The 21,620-nt window shown below is 41.8% G+C and overlaps 1 protein-coding gene across 1 annotated transcript in view; it reads left to right on the forward strand.

The window, feature by feature from the left end:
• Positions 1–21,620, forward strand: part of LOC126195542 (lipase member M-like) — a 159,683-nt gene that overhangs the window by 77,505 nt on the left and 60,558 nt on the right. Inside the window, exon 5 of the mRNA XM_049934166.1 lies at positions 18,221–18,386. Coding sequence (XP_049790123.1) covers positions 18,221–18,386 — 166 coding nt within the window. The remainder of the gene's footprint in view (positions 1–18,220; positions 18,387–21,620) is intronic.

Genomic DNA, 21,620 nt, shown 5'->3' on the forward strand with positions numbered 1-21,620 from the left:
TACAAGGTCCAAGTCGAGCCCCTGTACTTGGAAATGTTCCATGAAGACGATGGCCACCACTAGGTTAAGTGGATTACCCATGGCGATGCCTTCCAGCTGTTCATAGCAGTTGCCATTCCGCATGAAATAGCTCGTGGTGAGACATGCATGAAAGAGCCTGGTGATGTCTGGCGGGGAAACGGAACAGATATAGTCCAGAGAAACAATGAGTGAACCTTGATTTGTTTGTGTGAGGAAAAGTATATGTTGGAATGAGTGGACGATCAACCAGCACCAAGAACACCGAACACAAGCGGAATTGTAGATAGGTGCAGGTAGAGGAGTCAGACGTGACGGAGAGTGTGCTATATGAGATGGACCGCATAGCAAAATTGGCCGACGCGGAAGTTCTTGTAGAAAAGAGTTGACACAAGTGTTTGTTCAGGGGAGCTATAGAAATATACAAACAGGACAACAGATTCAACAAGAATGAAGAAAACTTCATGGTGAACTAATCCTCGATTCGGAAGTAACGCAACACTAATTTTGTATACCAGACCAGATTTTATGTGTACAAAAGTTGTACATGTGCTTCAGCACTTAAACATGGGGTTTCCGGAACCCATATGATGGTAAGGGAGACATTTTATAGAACATTGCTCCGTGGTACGTCATTTTATAAAGTACGTTCTCACTCGATTTTACCTGAGTATTTTACGCGTACAAATAGGGTAACTTTGAACCTCTGTATCTCCCAAATAGACAAAGATATCAAAGAGAACTCTTGAGGTTATTCGAGATAACGATCTTTGGAAGATATCTTAAGATGTTCTGCCATTTGCTTTGCATAGCCATCTGGAGATCAGCGGCTCGGTTTTGGTACGAAAAAATAGCAAAAACCTTTTTCTGGCGTCTTCTAAGGAACCATCCATGGACTAACGATGCGTCTATGAGCCTCTTAAAGCCCAGCGTCAACTAGATAAGTGCAAAAATAACTAATCGATTTTCTACATTTACCTTAACAGGAGGAAGAGTGTAATATTGACACTTGGACTCTGTTCTGCAGGATAGTGACGTAAGACGATACTTCTGTTGGGTATACAAATGGTCCCTAGCCCAAGGGCTACCGAAAACACTTTCTATCACCAATAGAACCCAAGGTATGAGTTACGGAAGAATACCGTTTTTATACTGCACCGATGCTATTCTTTCACTCAAATTTACAATTTCACAGGTAAAACAATGACCTTCAATAACTTTTAATATTCGATTATCACTTTAACTTTCATTGTACATGATCATACTCAGTCGCTGGGCTAGCACTTTGTGAATCTCAGTTTACTGCTCACACTTCCTCCATAGGAAACATGGAAAATCAACAGCGAAAAAAATAAAAAAAATCTAACTTTAAATACACTCAAACGCTTTCCGAGTCCATTACTACCACTACGTTGTGTCTAAGCTGTGTAGGCTCCATGTTTCATAGCCGCATATTCCTGGCCAAGCGGTTGTTGCACATCACCCAGTGAGTGAGCGCCGCGTGATACCGAGTGAATGAACTGCCAAATGCGTGCTTCCGCGTGAAGGTGCAAATTAGTGACGTAGAAGAACGCTACTCATACGGATTCGCCATGCGTATATAGTGCTGCAGTCTGAGATGACTCGGAAAGTTATGGGCAGTATATTACTTGTTCCCAGATGAGATGCACAAATGTGAAATGTTTACGATGTGCTTGGTGCACAATACTGTAAACCACTGTCGTGTGGTCAGACGAGCATGGCTGCCCTCACGACCCCCTGCATTCCTACATAAAGACACGGTTACATCCGAATGCCTCACAGATCTGTATGTTGCACTATTTTACCAGCCACCCAAAAGAAGTCCCACAATGATACCTCTTTCGAACTCCAGCAATGCTGATAACGCTGGCTCATATGAGTATGTGGCACTTCCGTATTCATCACTGTGATCACTCGTTATCGAACGCTGCTCGCGCTATGTCTATACTTTATCAGGTCTGGTAGTAGCAGTAAACATTAACAAAACACGAATGCGCTCAGGTGGTCTTTCTATCTGTCGCAGAGAATTGCAGCTCCGACAGGTCACATACCTCCTGACGAAGTGTATGTGAATAGCATCCAACCACGTCTTTTGGGTACTCCACTTCTTTTGTCAGGCAGTGTAGATGTAGGAGAGGTGCTATAAGATTTTATTTATTAAATCGAAAAATCAAGTTGTGGCTGTGAAACTTGGTGAAGGTTTCACTGCCTACATATTCACCATTCAATGCGACACTTCAACCTGACAACAGATGACATTCTCGACTCTGATATAGAAACCAATAGTTGGCTGCTAAGGACATGTTTGCAATATCACCTCAGCATCAGTCTAGAAATTCCTCTGATGCAACGGTCTCTTAATCCCAGAAAACAGAAAGCAATCACTAGGTGCATTGTGAAGAAAAAATGGGGAGGGGGATACGTTAATAAACATTTGATAACCCAAAGAAGCAGCATGTCTGACTGTCTTGTACAGCTTGAGCTGGGGAGTTGTCATACAGCAAAAAAACTGCTTTGGATACCTTCCCACCACGCTTTGCCTTGACAGCCTCTTGTAACCTTGTCAGCAGATTGCTTCTTACGAGTATAATTTGTTAGTACCACGCCATGGCAGTCCTAGAAAACATTCGATATTATCTGACATGTGTAAGGAAATGTGTATATGTGTATGTCTGGGAACTTCTCCCAAACCGGCGCATCGATTTCAAGCAAATTTAGGAGAAACAGCAAGCCCTTCGTAAGTATCAGCACTGTGTGCTTTATAACCTACTAGTTCCAATAGGAGCTGAGATGTATGAACAGCCTCTGTCATGTAGGCAGCCCTACATGACAGGGATATTGTGTGGAAATAGTACCTACCTGACAAATCAATCTGCTTTGGGGGGCAGTCTACATACATGTCAGGGCAAGAAACAGTTTTCTGACTCCAACATGAAGGTTGTCCTGCATTATAGGCATGTTGTGTTGGAGTATTAATGGCCTGCTTTATCGAAGTGCTTTCTATGGCAGCCTGTGCGTCAAGGGCAAATAAATGATTTTCATGCTCCTGATGTGTAACCTGCCCTGCATAACAGGCATGTTGTGGAAATAGTATTGGCTACCTTTACTTTGTACTACTGGAACGACATATGATGATGAGATGGATAAAGGAGGGTATGGACAGAGCGAATGGGAGGAAGAAATGGACAGAGAGAGGAGTGGAGGACGAGATGAATAAGGCAGGTGGAAGGTGTACAGCTGTTGTGAGTAGGTGGAGAAAGAAGAGGATGAGACTTAAATGAGTGGTGACTGAACAAAATAATATTTCTTTAAAAGGTCCAACATTACAAACAGTTAAGATATGCAAGTGAGATGAAACAGGTAAGTGAAGCGGCTGGGATTACACAAAGTGCAAAAATTTAATGTACCACATGAAACTGTAGTAGCTGAAATAAAGCAAAAGATGAGGCTTATCAGTAGAAGGGGTTATTTACTGCATGGTTTGACAGGGATTATGAGTGGTAACTGCAGCTTGAAGTGGCGAGGAAGGGAGCTGTATCTGCTCATTCAATGCTAAGCTTGTGCAAATTGGCATTCCATTATTTCAAGATAGATCATTTCCTCCCTTTGAGGATTTGATGTAGGACTTCATGCTGCACCTAACAACTATGGCCTTCTTTAGGCAGATTGTGTGCAAGAATATAGTCATCTCTTCTAAGTTCCCAACTTCTACAGTTTTCCTTCAAGTAAGTGGATAATGCTTTCCAGACTACACAGGATTCGCCAAAATTACCAATAATTTTGTATGCACTAGTCTTTTCCAAGTCTGACGTGCTGTCTTTAAAATTGGGAAAAAATGATAACTAATGTTGTGCACATGAAATGATGATTTAAAGTTCCTGGATATGAGCTTTCCTGCCATATTGAGAGAGATTTTCCCTAAAAATGAAATCGTGCAGCATTTATTGAGGTCTTGATAAGGTGGGTCGAAAACGGGGTAAAGAAAAGAAGAGACCTGTTTCCGATTTGTATGGATTATAGAGTCCATCAAGGTAGGAGTGTGTCCACTATGCGTTGCTATTTGGCTCATTGTACCTCTAATTCCGTGTGGAAGTTGCCATCACTCATGGAGGGATATTAGGGGTGTATCATTGATTGAAAGACAATATGTTTAAGTGTGTCTGGGTGTTTAGAATTGACAGCTGTTACAATGTCTTTGCTGGTACGTTTCATAAAAATCTTGGAAGTTTGAAAGTGATAATTAATAGCTATGGTTAGATTTAGGTAATTTATACGTTTACCCTCAAACTGCACTGTGAAATGAGATACTCTGTAGACCTACTGGTTTAAAATCTTGCTAACCACAAAAATTTCACAGCCACACTTATTTAACTTTGTGTGAAGAAGGCGTATAGCCCGAAAACTGGCTTGTAAAAAAGTGATGATGATAATAATACGATGTCACACCAGTGTCGTGTGTGTTTTCATTAGTAATGTGCATAATATTCTGTCAAGAATCGGCGGAACAGTTAGTCAGTGTAATCACTGCTGCCAACTTCTCTTTCAAGTCCATCGATATTTACTTTCGATATACGTCTTATTAAATAATTATTTTATTTATTTATTTATTGTTCCGTGGGACCAAATTAAGGAGAAGTCTCCATGGTCATGGAACCAGTCAATACATGAAATTATAACACGATATTAGAAACAGATAAAATGAAATATAAAAAAACATATTCAGGTGACAAGTCGTAAGTTAAAATAAAGGAAATCAACAATTTAACACTGGAATTTGCTTAGTTTTTTAGCTCTTCCAGGAGCTCCTCGACAGAATAGGAGTGAGCCATGAGGAAACTCTTCAGTTTAGACTTAAAAGAGTTTGGGCTACTGCTAAGATTTTTGAGCTCTTGAGGTAGCTTATTGAAAATGGATGCAGCAGAATACTGCACTCCTTTCTGCACAAGAGTCAAGGAAGTGCATTTTACATGCAGATTGGATTTCTGGCTAGTATTAACTGAGTGAAAGCAGCTAACTCTTGGGAATAGGGTAATATTGCTAACAACAAACGACATTAAATAAAATATATACTGTGAGGGCAATCTCAGAATTCCCAGACTATTGAACAGTGGTCGACAAGAGGTTCTCGAACTTACACCACATATAGCTCGAACAGTCCCGTTTTTGAGCCAAAAATACCCTTTTTGAATCAGAAGAATTACCCCAAAAAATAATACCATATGACATAAGCGTATGAAAATATGCGAAGTAGACTACTTTTCGTGTTGAAGTGTCACTTATTTCAGATACTGTTCTAATGGTAAATAAAGTAGCATTTAGTTTCTGAACCAGATCCTGGACATGGGCTTTCCACAACAGCTTACTATCTATCCGACGCCTAGGAATTTGAACTGTTCCGTCTCGCTTATAATATGCTCATTCCGTCTGATCAAAATATCGGCTCTTGTCGAATTGTGAGTTAGAAACTGTAAAAACTGAGTCTTCCTGTGATTTAGCATCAAATTATTTTCCACAAGCCATGAACTTATTTCATGAATTACATTATTTGATACTGTTTCAATATTACACACAAGATCCTTCACTACCAAGCTGGTGTCATCAGCAAACATAAATATTTTTGAATCACCTGTAATACTAGAAGGCATGTCATTTATATAAATAAGAAACAGCAGTGGCCCTAGCACTGACCCTTGGGGAACGCTCCACTTAACAATGCCCCATTGGGACTGAGCATCACTACCACTCTCAATATTGCGGAGAATTACCTTCTGCTTTCTGTTCTTAAAGTAAGAGGCGAACCAATTGTAAGCCACTCCCCTTACTCGATAATGGTCCAACTTCTGCAGTAATATTTTGTGGTCAACACAGTCAAAAGCCATCGTTAAATCAAAGAAAACACCTAGTGTTCGCAACCTTTTATTTAATACGTCCAAAACCTCACAGAGAAAAGAGAATATAGCATTTTCAGTTGTTAAACCATTTCTAAAACCAAACTGAACATTTGACACCAAATAATGTGAATTTAAATGCTCCAGTAACCTTGTATATACAACCTTCTCGATAACTTTAGAAAACACCGATGGCATAGAAATAGGTCTAAAATTGTCAACATTATCAATGTCTCCCTTTTTATAAAGTGGCTTCACTACCGAGTACTTTAATCGGTCAGGAAACCGACCACTCCTAATGGAAAAGTTACAGATATGGCTAAGTACTGGGCTAACATACATTGAACAATACTTCAGTATTCTGCTAGATACCCCGTCATGAGAGTTCTTGGTCTTTAGTGATTTATTAACTCAATCTCCCTCTTGTCAGCATCATGGAGGAGCATTTCAGGTAACAGTCTCGGAACACTTTTTTCTAAGAGCGCTATATGATTCCCTGTTGGGACTAGGTTTCTATTTAGTTCACCTCCTATATTCAGAAAGTGATTATTAAATACCGATTCTATATCCTCGACCTGTCTCTGCAGACCAGCCACTTCCTTTACGACTGACCATATGGTTTTAATTTTATCCTGAGACTTAGCTATTCTATATGCATACCACATACTTTTTGCCTTCCTAACAACATTTTAAGCACCTTACAATACTGTTTGTAATGGGCTGCTGCATTTAGATTTTGCCTGTTTCTAACGTTTTGATATAATTGCCACTTTGTTCTACAAGATATTCTTATCCCTGTAGTCAGCCACCCAGGCTGCCTGTTTGCGCTAGTGCCCTGTTTTGAACGTTCTAACGGAAAGCAACTTTCAAAGAGCACGTGAAAAGTCTTGAGAAAGGCATTATATTTATCGTCTACTGTATCAGCGCTATAAACATCTTGCCACTCTTGTTCCTTGATAAGGTTTACAAAGGTCTCTACAGAAACTGGATCAGCTTTCCTAAACAGTTGATAACTATATAAAACATGTGTTGCAGCACAAAAATCTTTTAGAGTTAAAATTTATGCATCATGATCTGAAAGGCCATTCACCTTTTTGCTAACAGAATGCCCTTCTAGTAATGAGGAATGAACAAAAATGTTGTCTATGGTTGTTCTACTGTTCCCTTGCACTCTCGTTGGAAAGAATACGGTTTTCATACGATTATATGAATTAAAGAAGGTCTACCAGCATCCTTTTCCTTGCACAATCACTTATACAATTAATGTTGAAGTCACCACAAATAACAACCTTTTTGTATTTCCTATAAAGTGAACCAAGGATCTCCTCTAGCTTTAGCAAAAATGTTGTGAAATCGGAGTCTGGGGATCTATAAATAACAACAGTTAGAAGTTTAGCTCCATTAAATTTAACCACACCTGCACAACATTCAAACACCTTTTCAGTGCAGTACTTTGAAACATCAATTGACTCAAATGGGATGCCGTTTTTCACATACATGGCTATTCCCCACACCGCAAAGAGCTCCTAGAAAAGCTGCCAGCCAACCTGTATCCAGGTAAAGGAAGCCTCTGAATTATCTCCTTATTTAAGAAGTGTTCAGATATACCAATAATTTCAGAGTCAACATCTATAAGCAGTTCAGTAACTTTATGTCTAATACCTTGTATATTTTGATGAAATATACTAATTCCCTCATTAATCGGATACCTAAGCTTTGTCAAAAGTGGTTCCTTTGTTAGAGATACTTCCCTTAATCAGGAATACCTATCAGCTGACTTCAATCTAAAAAAGGTGCAGCTTTAACACCCACTACTGCAGGAAGAATTTTCCCATGAGCGATCCCACCAACCCCACCTATGCTGTCACCTATAAGCTTTGCCAACCTCCCTTTCCCATACCTGTTGAGGTGCAGGCCATGTCTAGTGAAACCCGTCCTGCTGATAGACTCCACCGACACCACTAAAATGTGACCCCTGCTTTCTGTCATCAGCGCACCCCGAAGTCTCATGTTATTACGTCTGACGGCTGTATTATGATGAGGTCGATCGTGACGCTGAAACAGTTCCACGAAATGCACATTCGTGTTGCCAGTCTGAGTGGCTATCTTTTCCAGGTCACCATCTATGTCATATTCCCCACCCATATCAATACTATTACCAGCCCCACCCACAATCACTACCTTATCCTCTTTAGTAAAATCCCTACATAACCCCCCTATTTCAACAGTCACCTGAGCCAATCCTGCATTAAGCTTCACAGTGCTGGTGACCTGGTACTCACTCCCCAGCACTTACTGCAACTGCTGGCCTACACCTCTGCCATGAGAACTACCTAACAGCAGAACCTTCTTCTTCCTCTTCGACTTTGCAACTGTTCTAGCCACCGTAACTACTGGTCTGCTGCATACTTCCTACATCTACAGCTACTAGAGATTCCTCTTCACTAGACTCAGACAGTTGGTCATATCTATTGTAAACACCAATAGTAAAAGTATCTGAAAATCTTCTTCTCCTAGCAGATCTCATGCCAACAGCCAGCTCCCATTCCCCAACCCCCTTCTCCCTCCTCATCCTATCTAGCTCCTTCTGTGCGTTTTTCAACTGCACCTGAAGGGCACACATCTTACGCTCCTGCTCCTCTATCAACTTAATCTTGCTACATAACCTGCAGTTCCAGGAGAGGATCTCACCAGAATGCCCACTGGCTTCCCCACTGCATTCCCCCCAGTGAAAATACTTCGAACAAGTCTCACACCACAATCCACTATCCACAGCAAAGCCCACACTTCTCACACATGGTGAAATTTTACTTTTTCTAAGTTCCGCTACTACAATAACAAGATGTTAAAAATCTGACTACAATAATCACGAACTTACTCTACAAGGGAAGTAACTACTATTATTAACAGTATTAATAAAGAACAAATGTGAATATAACAAAAGACTAATACAGAAAGAGAATCAAACGTCTAATGACACAGTAACGAAGCTGAAAACAGTTCCCAAAAGGTTCTTCTGAAATTATTTCACCAGAAATGACAAAAAACACCGGTTGAAGACTACTAAAGTTCCTAAATAAACCACTATACACAAACAATTAATTAGTACTTAGCTTTCGATGCGCCGCTACAACTGCAACTGGTCAGCGCGGTATGTAAACATAGGTAAGAGGTTACGTTGCTCGATACGAACCACTCACAAATATCAGGTCACAACACAAGAAAGGCAGAGGTGAATGAAGAAACCACTAATAAGTCACTTATATAGTAAATATTATCACAAAAACCGTTAAAATATGTATCTGAAACCTAAAAATATATAAAAACTTAGAGAGCGATCTCACACGCAGTCACTCGCTTATGACGTCACACCAAAGATTATTTTTTCCGTTTTCGATCGTTCCTTAGTTACTTCAAAATTCGTGGAGGTATATTCCATCTTTGCAACTGAATGAAAGGCAGTTTTTATTTTTTTATTCTTTTTTTGCCATGGGCATTTCGCTTCTTATATTTGTGAAGCGTTTTCAGTGGTCTCTAATACATGTTTGTTTCTCGAATATAATAAATTAGTTATAGAGTAGCTCCAATTGTGAGGCTGTATTATATTGCTATATTACGTTTGCTCTTGTTATTTTCTTGCTTTTGAGGTTAGAAACAACTTTTTACCGCACAAGTTTCGTGATGTTAGATTATAATTTGGTGTTCCTTACGACTTCTGACATTTCTAATCCATGTGTGTCGTCCCAGAGATGTATTTACTCGGTCCGCATACACAAAATGGCCGATTTCCGACGTTTGTCCTACCACATTTAGTTCAGCACTTCACTTTCACTTTTTACTGTGTGTGGAATTTGCGTGTTTGCATTTTGTAGTGTTGCCAACTGTCGTTGTGGAGTTATGCTTCGTCTTTAGTGTGTTTGCTAAAGAAACAGGATTACACATTGCTTACAGAACAAGAAACGCACTCCAGTGACATTTACAAACAGCAACAACAAAAAATTCTCAAATGTGTGTGAAATCTTATGGGCCTTAACTGCTAAGGTCATCAGTCCCTAAGATTACACACTACCTAACATAAATTATGCTAAGGACAAACACACACTCCCATGGACTCGAACCTCCGCCGGGACCAGCCGCAAACAGCAACAGACAAATCATATAAATACCAGGGAGCAAGTACTGTGGAGATCAGGTGCAAAGAACATCAGAGGCACACTAGATTAAGACAGGTGACTAAGTCAGCCATTGCTGAACACTGTCTAGAACTAGATCATGCCATGAAGTATGAGGATACCAGGATTCTAGCACAAACACCCAGATTTTGGGACAATGTTATAAGAGAATCGATAGAAATTAAAATGGCTGACGATCTTATGAACCGTGACACAGGGTACCAGCTAAGCAGAGCCTGGGATCCGGCTCTGGAATTGTTAAAGGAGCAACGGGGCTAGCTGCAACACTGCACAAACAGAAGAACCAGAGACATGGAGATGGAAAACGAGCCCCTGACGGACTGCCAGGAGCACCAGACCGAAGATGGAACACCCAGAAGTGGGACTGGTGGGCGCGGACCGCAGAGGGAACATCCAGAGCCGCAGTGGACGAAAAACGGAGCGGCAACGCTCCAACAGGTCGTGATGAGCGGGCGCGGACCGCAGGGGGAACGCTTGGTACCCCAGACCGTAGATGAAACCCCCAGGAGCGGGGTTGGTGGGCGCGGACCGCAGAGGGAACACCTAGAACCGCAGCGGACGGAAAACGGAGCAGCAACGCTCCAGCATGTCGCAGGGAATGGGCGCGGACCACAGAGGAAGCGCCTGCAGCCGTTGGTGGAGGGGGAAGGCCATAGGCATAAATACTGGACCAGGTCCACTCGAGGAGCAGTCTCAGGTCGCACCTGATGAAGGTTACGAGCTACGTGACCGAATTATCGTGCAAGTACGACGCTGATATCCGGCAGAACACCCGACAACCCAAGATGTCAAGTATATACCAGTTAAAATGTCAAGACAGTGAATCGGTGTATACGGGAGTGACAGGCAGAAATTTCAAAAATAGGTATAAAGGACATATAAGAAGGTGGAATTATCAAAACAGCCATTTCAGGTTTCCCAAGCACCTGACAAAACACGCACTCACGACCAAATCAGTGTAGCCAATAACTTACTGATCTTACAGGCAAGTAAAACAATAACAAACAGATGTGTAACATAACCATACCAGATGTGCATCTTAGTGTTTTCGTGGTGCAACGACTGGTCCGTAAATTTCGGGCGTGCAGCCGCTTCCATTCCACTTTTTCTTCTTGTATTTCGGCTGTGTATCGTTCAAGCATCTTCAGAATGAGCCGAGTGACTGGTGCTCCAGCATTGGCTTTGTTCTTTCAAACTCACGGACCACACCACTGAGCATGAGGCCACAGACGTCAGAGACGCTGATAAGCGGACAAGAGGTACAACATACACTGTGTGATCAAAAGTATCCGGACACCTGGCTGAAAATGACTACCAAGTTCGTGGTGCCTTCCATCGGTAATGCTGGAATTCAGTAAGGTGTTGACCCACCATTAGCCGTGATGACAGCTTCCACACTCGCAGGCATACGTTCAATCAGGTGCTGGAAAGTTTCTTGGGGAATGGCAGCCCATTCTTTACGAAGTGCTACACTGAGGAGAGGTATCGATGTCGGAAGGTGAGGCCTTTCACGAAGTCAGCGATCCAAAATATCCCAAAGGTGTTCTATAGTATTCAGGTCAGGACTCTGTGCAGGCCAGTCTATTACAAGGACTATATTGTCGTTTAACATCTCCGCCACACGCCGTGCATTATGAACAGGTGCTAGATCGTGTTGTAAGATTCAATCGTCATCCATGAATTGCTTTTCAACAGTGAGAAGCAAGAATGTGCTTAAAACGTCAATGTAGGCCTGTGCTGTGATAGTGCCACACAAAATAACAAGCGTTTCAAGCCCTCTCTATGAAAAACACGACCACACCATAACACCACCGCCTCTGAATTTTACTGTTGGCACTACACACCCTGGCAGATGTGTTTTTCCACTGTTCAATCGTCCAATGTTTACGCTCCTTGACCGGCCGTTGTGGCCGAGCTGTTCTAGGCGGTACAGTCCGGAACCGCGCTGCTGCTACGGTCGCAGGTTCGAATCCTGCCTTGGGTATGGATGTGTTTGCTTTCCTTAGGTTAGTTAGGTTTAAGTAGTTCTAAGTGTAGGGGACTGATGATCTCAGATGTTAATGTACCATAGTACTCAGAGCCATTTGAACCATTTCCGTACAACAAGCGAGGTGTCGTTTGGAATTTAACGGCCTGATATTTGGCTTATGAGCAGCCGCTCGACCATGAAATCCAAGTTTTATCACCTCACACCTAACTGTCATAGTACTTGCAGTGGATCCTGATGCAGTTCGGAATTCCTGTGTGATGGTCTGGATAGATGTCTGCTTATTACACATTACGACCCTCTTTAACTGTCGGCCGTCTCTGTCAGTCGACAGACGAGTTCGACCTGTACGCTTTTGTGCTGTACGTGTCATTCACGTTTCCACTTCACTATCACATCGGAAACAGTGGACCTAGGGATGTTTAGGAGTGTGAAAATCTCGCGTTTAGACGTATGACAGAAGTGACACCCAAGCACCTGACCACGTTCGAAGTCCGTGAGTTTCGTGGAGCGTCCCATTCTGCTCTCTCACGATGTCTAATGACTACTGAGGCCGCTGATATGGAGTATTTGTCAGTAGGTGGCAGCACAATGCACCTAATATGAAAAACGTATGTTTTGGGGGTGTCCGGATACTTTTAATCACATAGTGTATGCATAAATTAGAAATGTGGCTGCACTATCTATTCAAGCTGGGGTATCGATGTATCACTATGAGCTTTACTGTGGCACCGTTTTTGTATCGTTATAACAGAAAATGCCAGATTCCGTGATTTATGCAAGGTGAAACCGCTATCTCTATTAATTAAAGTCGTCACCAACTTCTTCTTTCATTACTGAGTCCCAGGAAGGTAATGTCGAGACCAATATCGATGCTTTCGTACACCATAGAGTGCCCAGTGTCAATACCATGCCTCGCCACAGCCGATTTATTAGGTTGTAAGAGCAGTTCAACGGTAGGGTTGTTCTCATGAAAATCGACAGTAAACGAACACCGACAACAATAGTTCAGGTATACATGCTGACTTCGCTAGTAGAGGATCAAGAGACACAGAAATTAGATAAGGATATTGAACGGTAAATTCAGTACGTAAACGGAGATGAAAATCTAATAACCATGTGGGACTGGAATGTGGTTGTAGTGGAGGGAGTGGAAGAAAGAGTTGCGGGAGAATATGGGCTTGGCAGTAGGAACAGTAGGAACGAGAGAGGAGAAAGACTAACTTAATTCAGCAACAAATATCAGTTAGTAATAGCATATAGTCTGTGCAAGAATCACAAAAGAGGGAGGTATACTTGGGAAAGTCCGGGTGATACGGGGAGATTTCAGTTAAATTACATTACATCACGGTCAGGCAGAGATTCCGACATCTGATACTGGATTGTAAGGCATACCCAGGAGCAGGTATAGATTGAGATCACAACGTAGTTGTGATGAAGAGTAGGCTGAAGTTTGAGAGTTCAGTCAGGAAGAATCAGTGCGCAAAGAAGTGGAATACGGAAGTATTAAGGCTGATGAGATACGCTTGAAGGTCTCGGAGGATATAGATACAACAATAAGGAATAGCTCAGTAGGCAGTACAGTTGAAGAGGAAAGGACATCTCTAAAAAGGGCAGTCACACAGGTTGGAAAGAAAAAAAAGTAGGTTTAAAGAAGGTAACTGAGAAGAAACCATGGATACAGAAGAAATACTTCAGCTGACCGATGAAAGAAGAAAGTACAAAAAGTGCAGGGAAGGTAAGACGAAATGGCCTGTATGAAAAATGTGAAGAAATCAAAAAAGATATAATTGTCAGCAGGATTGACTCAGCATGTAGGATAGTCAGAAACGCTTTCTGTGAAATTAAAAACAAGGACGGTAACCTTAAGAGTCCAATGGGGATTCCATTGTTAAATGCAGAGGGGAGAGCGGATAGGTGGAACGAGCACACTGAAGTCCTCTGCGAGGGGAAGACTTTCCTGATGACGTGATAGAACAAGAAATAGGAGTCCATATAGAAGAGACAGGGGACCCAGTAGTAGAATCAGAATTTAAAAGAGCTTTGACGACTTAAGAGCTGATAAGGCAGAAGAGATACGTAAAATTCCATCTTAATTTCCATGATCACTGTGGGAAATGGGCACAAAACGACTATTTACGTTGGTGTATAGAATGTATGAGACTAGCGACATATTAACTGACCTTCGGAAAAACATCATCCACGGAATTCTGAAGATTGCAAGAGCCAACAGCTGCAAGAATTATTGTACAATCAGAATAACATTTCATTCATACATGTTACTGACAGGAATAATACAGAGAAGAATGGAAAGCAAAATTAAGAAAGTGTTAGATGACGACCAGTTTGGCTTTGGGAAAAGTAGCTGCTGCGGATGGGTAGTTCTCACGTTGCAGCTGATAACAGAAGCAAGACTACAGAAAAATCGAGACATGTTTCTAGGATTTATCGACCTGAAAAAAGCGTTCGACACTGTCAAATGGTGCAAGATGTTCGAAATTCTGAGCAAATAAGGAGTGACATATATGAAGAAACAGATAATACACAATAAGACTGGAAGACCAAGAACAAAGCGACCGAATTAAAAATAGTGTAAGTCAGGAATGTAATCTTTCGCCCCTGCTGTTCAATCCACACACTGAAGTAGCAATGAGGGAAATAAATGAAAGATTCAACAGTGAGATTAAAATTCAAGGTGAAAGAACATGAATGATAAGATTCATAGATGACACTGCTGTTCTCAGTGAAAGTGGAGAAGATTTACAGTACGTGCTGAATAGTATGACCAGCCTATCGAGTGCAGAAAATGAATTCAGAGTAAATCGGAGAAAGGTGAAAGTAATGGTACATAGCTTCCGGGCGGGAAGGAGCGCCTGTTGGTTCAGATCGCTCTGAGCACTATGGGACTTAGCTTCTGAGGTCATCAGTCCCCTAGAACGTAGAACTACTTAAACCTAACTAACCTAAGGACATCACACACATCCATGCTCGAGGCAGGATTCGAACCTGCGACCGTAGCGGTCGCGCGGTTTCAGACTGTAGCGCCTAGAACCGCTCGGCCACCCCGGCCGGCTAAGGAGCACCTGTCCCCGGCACGAATCCGCCCGGCGGATTTGTGTCGAGGTCCGGTGAACCGGCCAGTTTGTGGATGGTTTTTAGGAGGTTTTCCATCTGCCTCGGCGAATGCGGGCTTGTTCCTCTTATTCCGCCTCAGCTACAACATGTCGGCGATTGCTGCGCCAACAAGTTCTCCACGTACGCGTACACCATCATTACTCTACCACGCAAACATAGGGGTTACACTCGTCTGGTGTGAGACGTTCCCTGGGGGGTCCTCCGGGGGGGCCGAACCGCACAATAACCCTGGGTTCGGTGTGGGGCGGTGGAGGGGTTAAGTGGACTGCGGTAGACGTCGTGGGGTTGTGGACCACTGCGACTGCGGCCTTTCTAGGCCCCCGGTTAACGTAACATAACATAATATAATGGCACATAGCAGAAATGAGAACAGCGAGGACCTCAGAGTCAGAATTGGGGATGACGAAGTAAACAAAGTTAAGGAATCTTGCTACCAAAGCAGCAAGAGTCGGAGGAAGGGGGACGTAAAAAGCAGATTAACATTGCAAAAAGGGCATTCCTGGCCAAATGAAGTTTGATAGTATTAAATATAGGTGTTAATTTCGGGAAGAAAAGTCTGAGAATGCACGTTTGGAGCACAGAATTCTATGGTAGTGAGACATGGATCATGGGCAGTTCGGAATAGAAGAGAATCGAAGCCTTTGAGGCGTGGTGCTACAGAAGAGTGTTGAAAATTAGGTGGACTGGAAAGGTAAGGAATGAGAATGTTCTGCGCAGAATTGGAGAGGAAAGGAAAATATGAAAAACGCTGACAAGAAGAAGGGAAAGGGTGATAGGACATCTGTTAAGGAATCTGGGAATGACTTTCATGGTACTGGAAGGCGGAGGGCGAAAAATGACTTTTACTTTTTGAATGACTTTCATGGTACCGGAAGGCGGAGGGCGAAGAATGACTTTTAGTTTTTGTTTGCTGAGGATCCGTCCTCTTTTTGACAAAGGGCCTCCCACATTGGGCAGGAAGGTCATAGATTTAGAACTTTCCGTGTTTTGTTCTGCGTTCCTTATGTCCGCCGTTGGTTTCATTCGTAGCGCCTTACGCATCTGCTGTGGAGAATACCCGTTGTCACCAAAACCTCTCTCCAAATGTAGAAAATAGTCCTCAAGATTTCCCTCGTCAGTAATTGTGTGTGTTCTGTGTACCAGAGTTCTGACAGCACTCATCGTCTAGGATGGATGACGGCACCTATTTGCACGTCAGTAAACGTCCTTACGCGTCGGTTTCCAACGTAATGCGTGTTCTGAAGTGTCATCATATTTACGTCGTACCAGTATATCCAAAAAATAGAAATCCCTCTTTTCTATTTCCACTGTAAAATGGACTTTTGTATGGATGAAATTCAGATGGTTTAAAAAGTCTTGTAATTTGTCTTCACCGTGTGGTCACACTACAAATGTGGCATCAACATACCTCCAAAATACTGTGGGTTTGAAGAGAGCAGATTCTAGCGCTTTTTTCTCGAAGTCCTCCATAAACAAGTTGGCTGCCAAGGGCGACAAGGGACTAACCATGACGATACCGTAAGTCTGTTCAAAAAATTCGTTATTAAATAAAACGTATGTTGAGGTCATGACATGTCTAAATAAAGCTGAAATCTTTTTATCAAAGATTTTGCCAAGAAGATATAAGGATTATGAAAGGGGAACTCTGTGTGAATAGCAACACTAGATCGAAACTGACTATAATATCAGAACTGTTCAGTTTCGGCGATTTTAGTTTCTCAGTGAAATCCGCAGAGTGATGTGATGAGCAAATTTCCACACAATAGGCATTAATAACGACGCTTAGTGTGTGGCAAGGTCGTAGGTTGGAGAGCCAATGTTATTCACAGTCGGATGCGTAGAAACGTCATTCTTGCGGATCTTTGGAAGTCCGCTCGGTTTCAATCTTCGGATAACTTCTAATGGAAAGGGGGAGGCATTCAGTAGCGAAGGAGCCTTCCTTACCACCTGTTTGGTGGGGTCTTTACTGATCTTACGGCGTGTGCTATCACTCATTTAACTGTATATTTTGTCATGTTAGTCGTCACGAGACACTAAGGCAGTGGTAACGCAACGATCCACAACGATCCACGTCAGTGTTGAAGAGCTGGCAAAATATGTGATGAAACGTGATCATTTGCATACAATGGGACAGGTTCATAAATCAGATGTATAGGTAATGCGTGCTCCAAGGCAAAATCACAAAAATCAGCGGTGGGCATATGTACATCTATGCTTGCTCGCCGCCAGTTGCCTCGTAAACAACACCGAACGTTCCCAGCCTGTAACTTTACTGGTGATGAGAAACGGTGTTTTTACGCTAACATAAGGAAAAGAAAGGAATTGTAGACCTAAACAAACCAGCAACTCTCCGTACGAAGACCTGTGCGCATCCGAGAAAGGTAGCGTTAAGCATCTGGTGGAACAGTGACGGTGTGGTGTACTACGAATTGCTACCCCGAGGTGTAACCATCACTTATGACATTTATTGTCAACAATCCTTGCGGACTCAATCCAAGAACAAGCATGAAGTGATGCTGCTACACGATAATGCCCGTCCGTATTCCGCTAGACTGATAGAAAAACAATGTACAAAAGCTAAGTTGGGAAGACATTCCGCACCCACCTCATTCATCTGATCTAGCGCCCTCAGATTTTCACCTTCTCCGTTCTCTATCGAACAATCTACAATGAACTTCTTTTCCAGAAGAAAATGTGATCCGAACATTGTTCGACGAGTTCTTCGCCTCAAAACTACGTGATTTCTACAGTCGCGGCATCGAAAAGCTATCTCCACTTTGGAACACTGGTATAAACAGTGAAGAACAATACATTAGTGATGACTAAAGTCTCTGTTATGCACCTACCTGATACCTCCTCGCCGTATTAAATTTTCAGCAGTATCTCCGTGGCGATGAGGCAATGACATTGTGTTTTTTTTTTTATACGTACTGAAAGAAGCTTTCATTTAGGCATGTGGTTTCTCTTTGTGTCCGTAGAGGGAGATGGAGAAGAATGCGGGCGAGCTGATGGGCCGGACGCGCAGTTTCGTGCAGCTGGTTTGGCAGACCTGTAGGGATGACTCTCCACCACTCCTCAAGAGAGGCTGCCGGTCTTTCACCAAGATGTTCTTCGGCCTGACTGCGAACAAAACAAAAGGTGTAAGTACGTCCGCCGGAAACACCTAGATCAATGGCATTGTTATACCTAACTCGTGTTTTGTGTCTTCGGTAGCAGAAATCGGAGATTGTTTAACGATTTTGTGAGTCACACATTTCCAACTGTGTTTGTTACCACCACTTACGACTTCCCAGCAACAGATTAATACAGGCTTTGTGTGATACAGACTCACGGGAGGGCCGTGCAGTATCGGCCGGCTTACTGTATTGACCAATACTGTGATTTCCCTTTCTGCTTCCGTGTGGCAGAAGTGTATAGCAAGCAGAGGAAAACTTTTGTATCTATGTGCTCTGGAGCCGGATATCCTCTTTCTCTCTTCAGTACTTTGTCTACTCTGAGTGCTAGATGATGTAGCTGTAGCTCTTAGTGAGTGGAAGATATTTTGACGGTTGTGGTGCCCGTTTTTAAGATAAGTGATTAATTTCGTAGCCATATTTCGATTCTCTACGTCATGTAAGGAATGACATCTAACAAGCGATTCATGATGATTTCTGTAAAAGAACGTACATGAATATACCTTACTGCGTGTCTGTCGTGCAGTAACGGCCACCCGCATCTCTTTCAGTATCAGAAAGAAGTAAACTCAGTTCTTAAGTTATGTTTACTTCTTCTTAATTCTTTTCAGATTGAAACGGCGTAAAGTGTCAAAAAATAAGACGATAATGGATTGAACAGTGCATGATAATGGCTGCGAACAGAGTTATGTGTAACAAATTGGCCGCGAGAAAGGCAGCTGAAGAATTTTCAACAATTACAAAAGAAAAAGATGACCACCGAGTAGGAGAGGTTGAAAACAGAAGCAATAAAGTCTGAAGGAGATTGAAGAAATTTGAACTGAAGTGGAGGGTACCAAAATAATTTAAGGGGGGATGGTGATGAAATTGACCAAATCAGTTTTCGATTTATTTTTTATTTGTTATTACAATTCATTGACAATAAGTTCCCAAAGTTTCAATTTTGCAATCGCATCCGAAGTGCCTGAAAATTAATTAAACGTGTGACGCGGCCTCCCCGCCACGCCCACGTTTTGAAGCAGCGCATTAGCTAGTGTAAATATCTACTAGCTCAGAGGGGTAACAACCCCTACATTCACAAGGAGAGGCTTCCAAATTGTATCCTGGATCTTTTCAAGCTCACTTACAGGTTTCTGGCCGATCCTGCACTTCTCAAAAAGTGTGATCATGGCAAAACCCAGGATCCAAATTTGCCTCTAAATTCACTCATATGGAAACGATGCCCTAAAAACACGTTTGCATCTGCTAGAGTTATCAGAATTGCAACCTATGATGCAGTTATTATATTTAATGATGGTAACGTCGGGAGGATGAAGGTATTAGAAAGAATGGGCTTTAAGATAGGAAATTTTACTCAAGACATCCTGAGAAAAACAGATTTACTGCGCGTCTCTGCAGCTGAGAAGTCAGTTGAAGACCTGGTAAAGGAAAGAAGACAGACAAAAAGAAACCACAAGAAAAGCCTTGAAGGGAAAGACGACCCAGGGTACAAATGTGGTGCCTTCTGAAGATGTGACATAAGGAAAAACGTTAGGTGGAACTTTAAATTGCGTTTCCTGAAAAGTTTCTTTTTTAAAGTTTATGTACCTTTTCCTCAGGTTCTATCAATTCTAGAATTATGATATTTTGTACACATATTTCTGTAAACCTAATAAATGTTTTCCAAAGAAAAAATTTTGAAATTCTAATTGGAAGCTGAGATATGGGCCGAAATGCTTGGAATTTTGCATGAACTTAAAATTTTACTTGTGGAATTATAATTAAAAAATTATGAAAATTCTCCTATTTGACCTATTCCAAAATCTGGTGAGAAAAGCTTACAACTTATAAAGAGATGAAACAGAGACATTTTTGTAGAGATCTCTTGAATACTTTCTGAGAAAAAGGAACATACATTATTTTTTGAAAATAAAATTTCAAATTTGATTTTAAAAAAGTTGAATGTATATAATCAAAGGATTTTGCATGTAAATGTGTTAGTTTCATGTAAAGCGTCGTACAAAATTTCATTGCCATATCTCCAAAACTGTGGATTTGGTGCATTTTTGAAATAAAGTGTGCTTTTCGTCATCGTCCCCCCTTAAACGACCAGAGGGTGGCCATGGGAAGCTAATTACGAAGCGGCGAAGAAAAGTATTACTGGAAATGATGAGTCAGTAGGAGAGACTGAAAAGCATGTTATGTGTTTGGAGCTATTTTAAGAAGACTGAATGCTGAGCGCATGTTGGATGTTTGGAAGACGACAATATTTTGTATGTTATTTGCGACCTCTGCAAAACAGCGAGCTAAACGTTGGTGAACTGAGCTGAAACAGTAACAATGAGTTTGCATGCCGATGTGTTTTGTTACTATTCAATAAGTACCAGTGCAGTGTATCGTTAGCAAAGGATATTATCGCAGGGAAGACAATGGCCGATACTGCAAGACAGTTTCTACAAGCTTTGTAATTGTAGCGCTTTTGCTTTCGATGTAATTAAGTGCTATGTATGAAAGATACAAATCATTACTCGGTGCTATTCATAAAACCCGCGTCGAGGAAAGAGAATAGTATGTGAATACTCCGATTAATCACCACAGTTATACAGAAAAGTAAAAAAAATTTAAGGCGACCAATAATGCAGGGCTGTCCCCTACGCTGCACTCATAATCTCTCAGATTGGCTTCGGGAAAGCATAAGCTGATGGCGGGTGAGTGGAGCAGGGCTCTCTATCATTTCGCTAGAAAAAAATCCTTTCAAACGTTCTGTTGTCAACACATATTCTACAGTTCATAGCCTACGATCACAGTCTGAGACGGACAATCACGACCCTCTTGCTCAATTCTGTTATAGGAGAGTCATGCAGTATGGACCAGTTTAGGTATTTTTAACTTTACTGTGGCGGTTGATCAAAATAGTAATATACTATTCTCTTACCTCAAGATATGTTCTATGAATAGCGCACGGTTATGGTCGTAATTTGTTATCTAAAGTATTCTGTTACATCGAAAGTGAAACATTTACAATTAGAAAGCTCGTCAAAAGTATCTTGCAGTATCCGCCATCGTATTTTCTGTGATAATATCGATAGTCAATGATACGTTGCACTGATAGTTATTGGCTAATAATAGAACACACAAACATGGAAACTTATTGTTACTGTTATATTTCAGTTCATCAATGTTCAGCTCACTGTTTTGCAGAGATCTCAAATTGACATACAAAATA

The sequence above is a fragment of the Schistocerca nitens genome, chromosome 7 (genome assembly GCF_023898315.1).
Source record: "Schistocerca nitens isolate TAMUIC-IGC-003100 chromosome 7, iqSchNite1.1, whole genome shotgun sequence".
Classification (NCBI taxonomy): Eukaryota; Metazoa; Arthropoda; class Insecta; order Orthoptera; family Acrididae; genus Schistocerca; species Schistocerca nitens.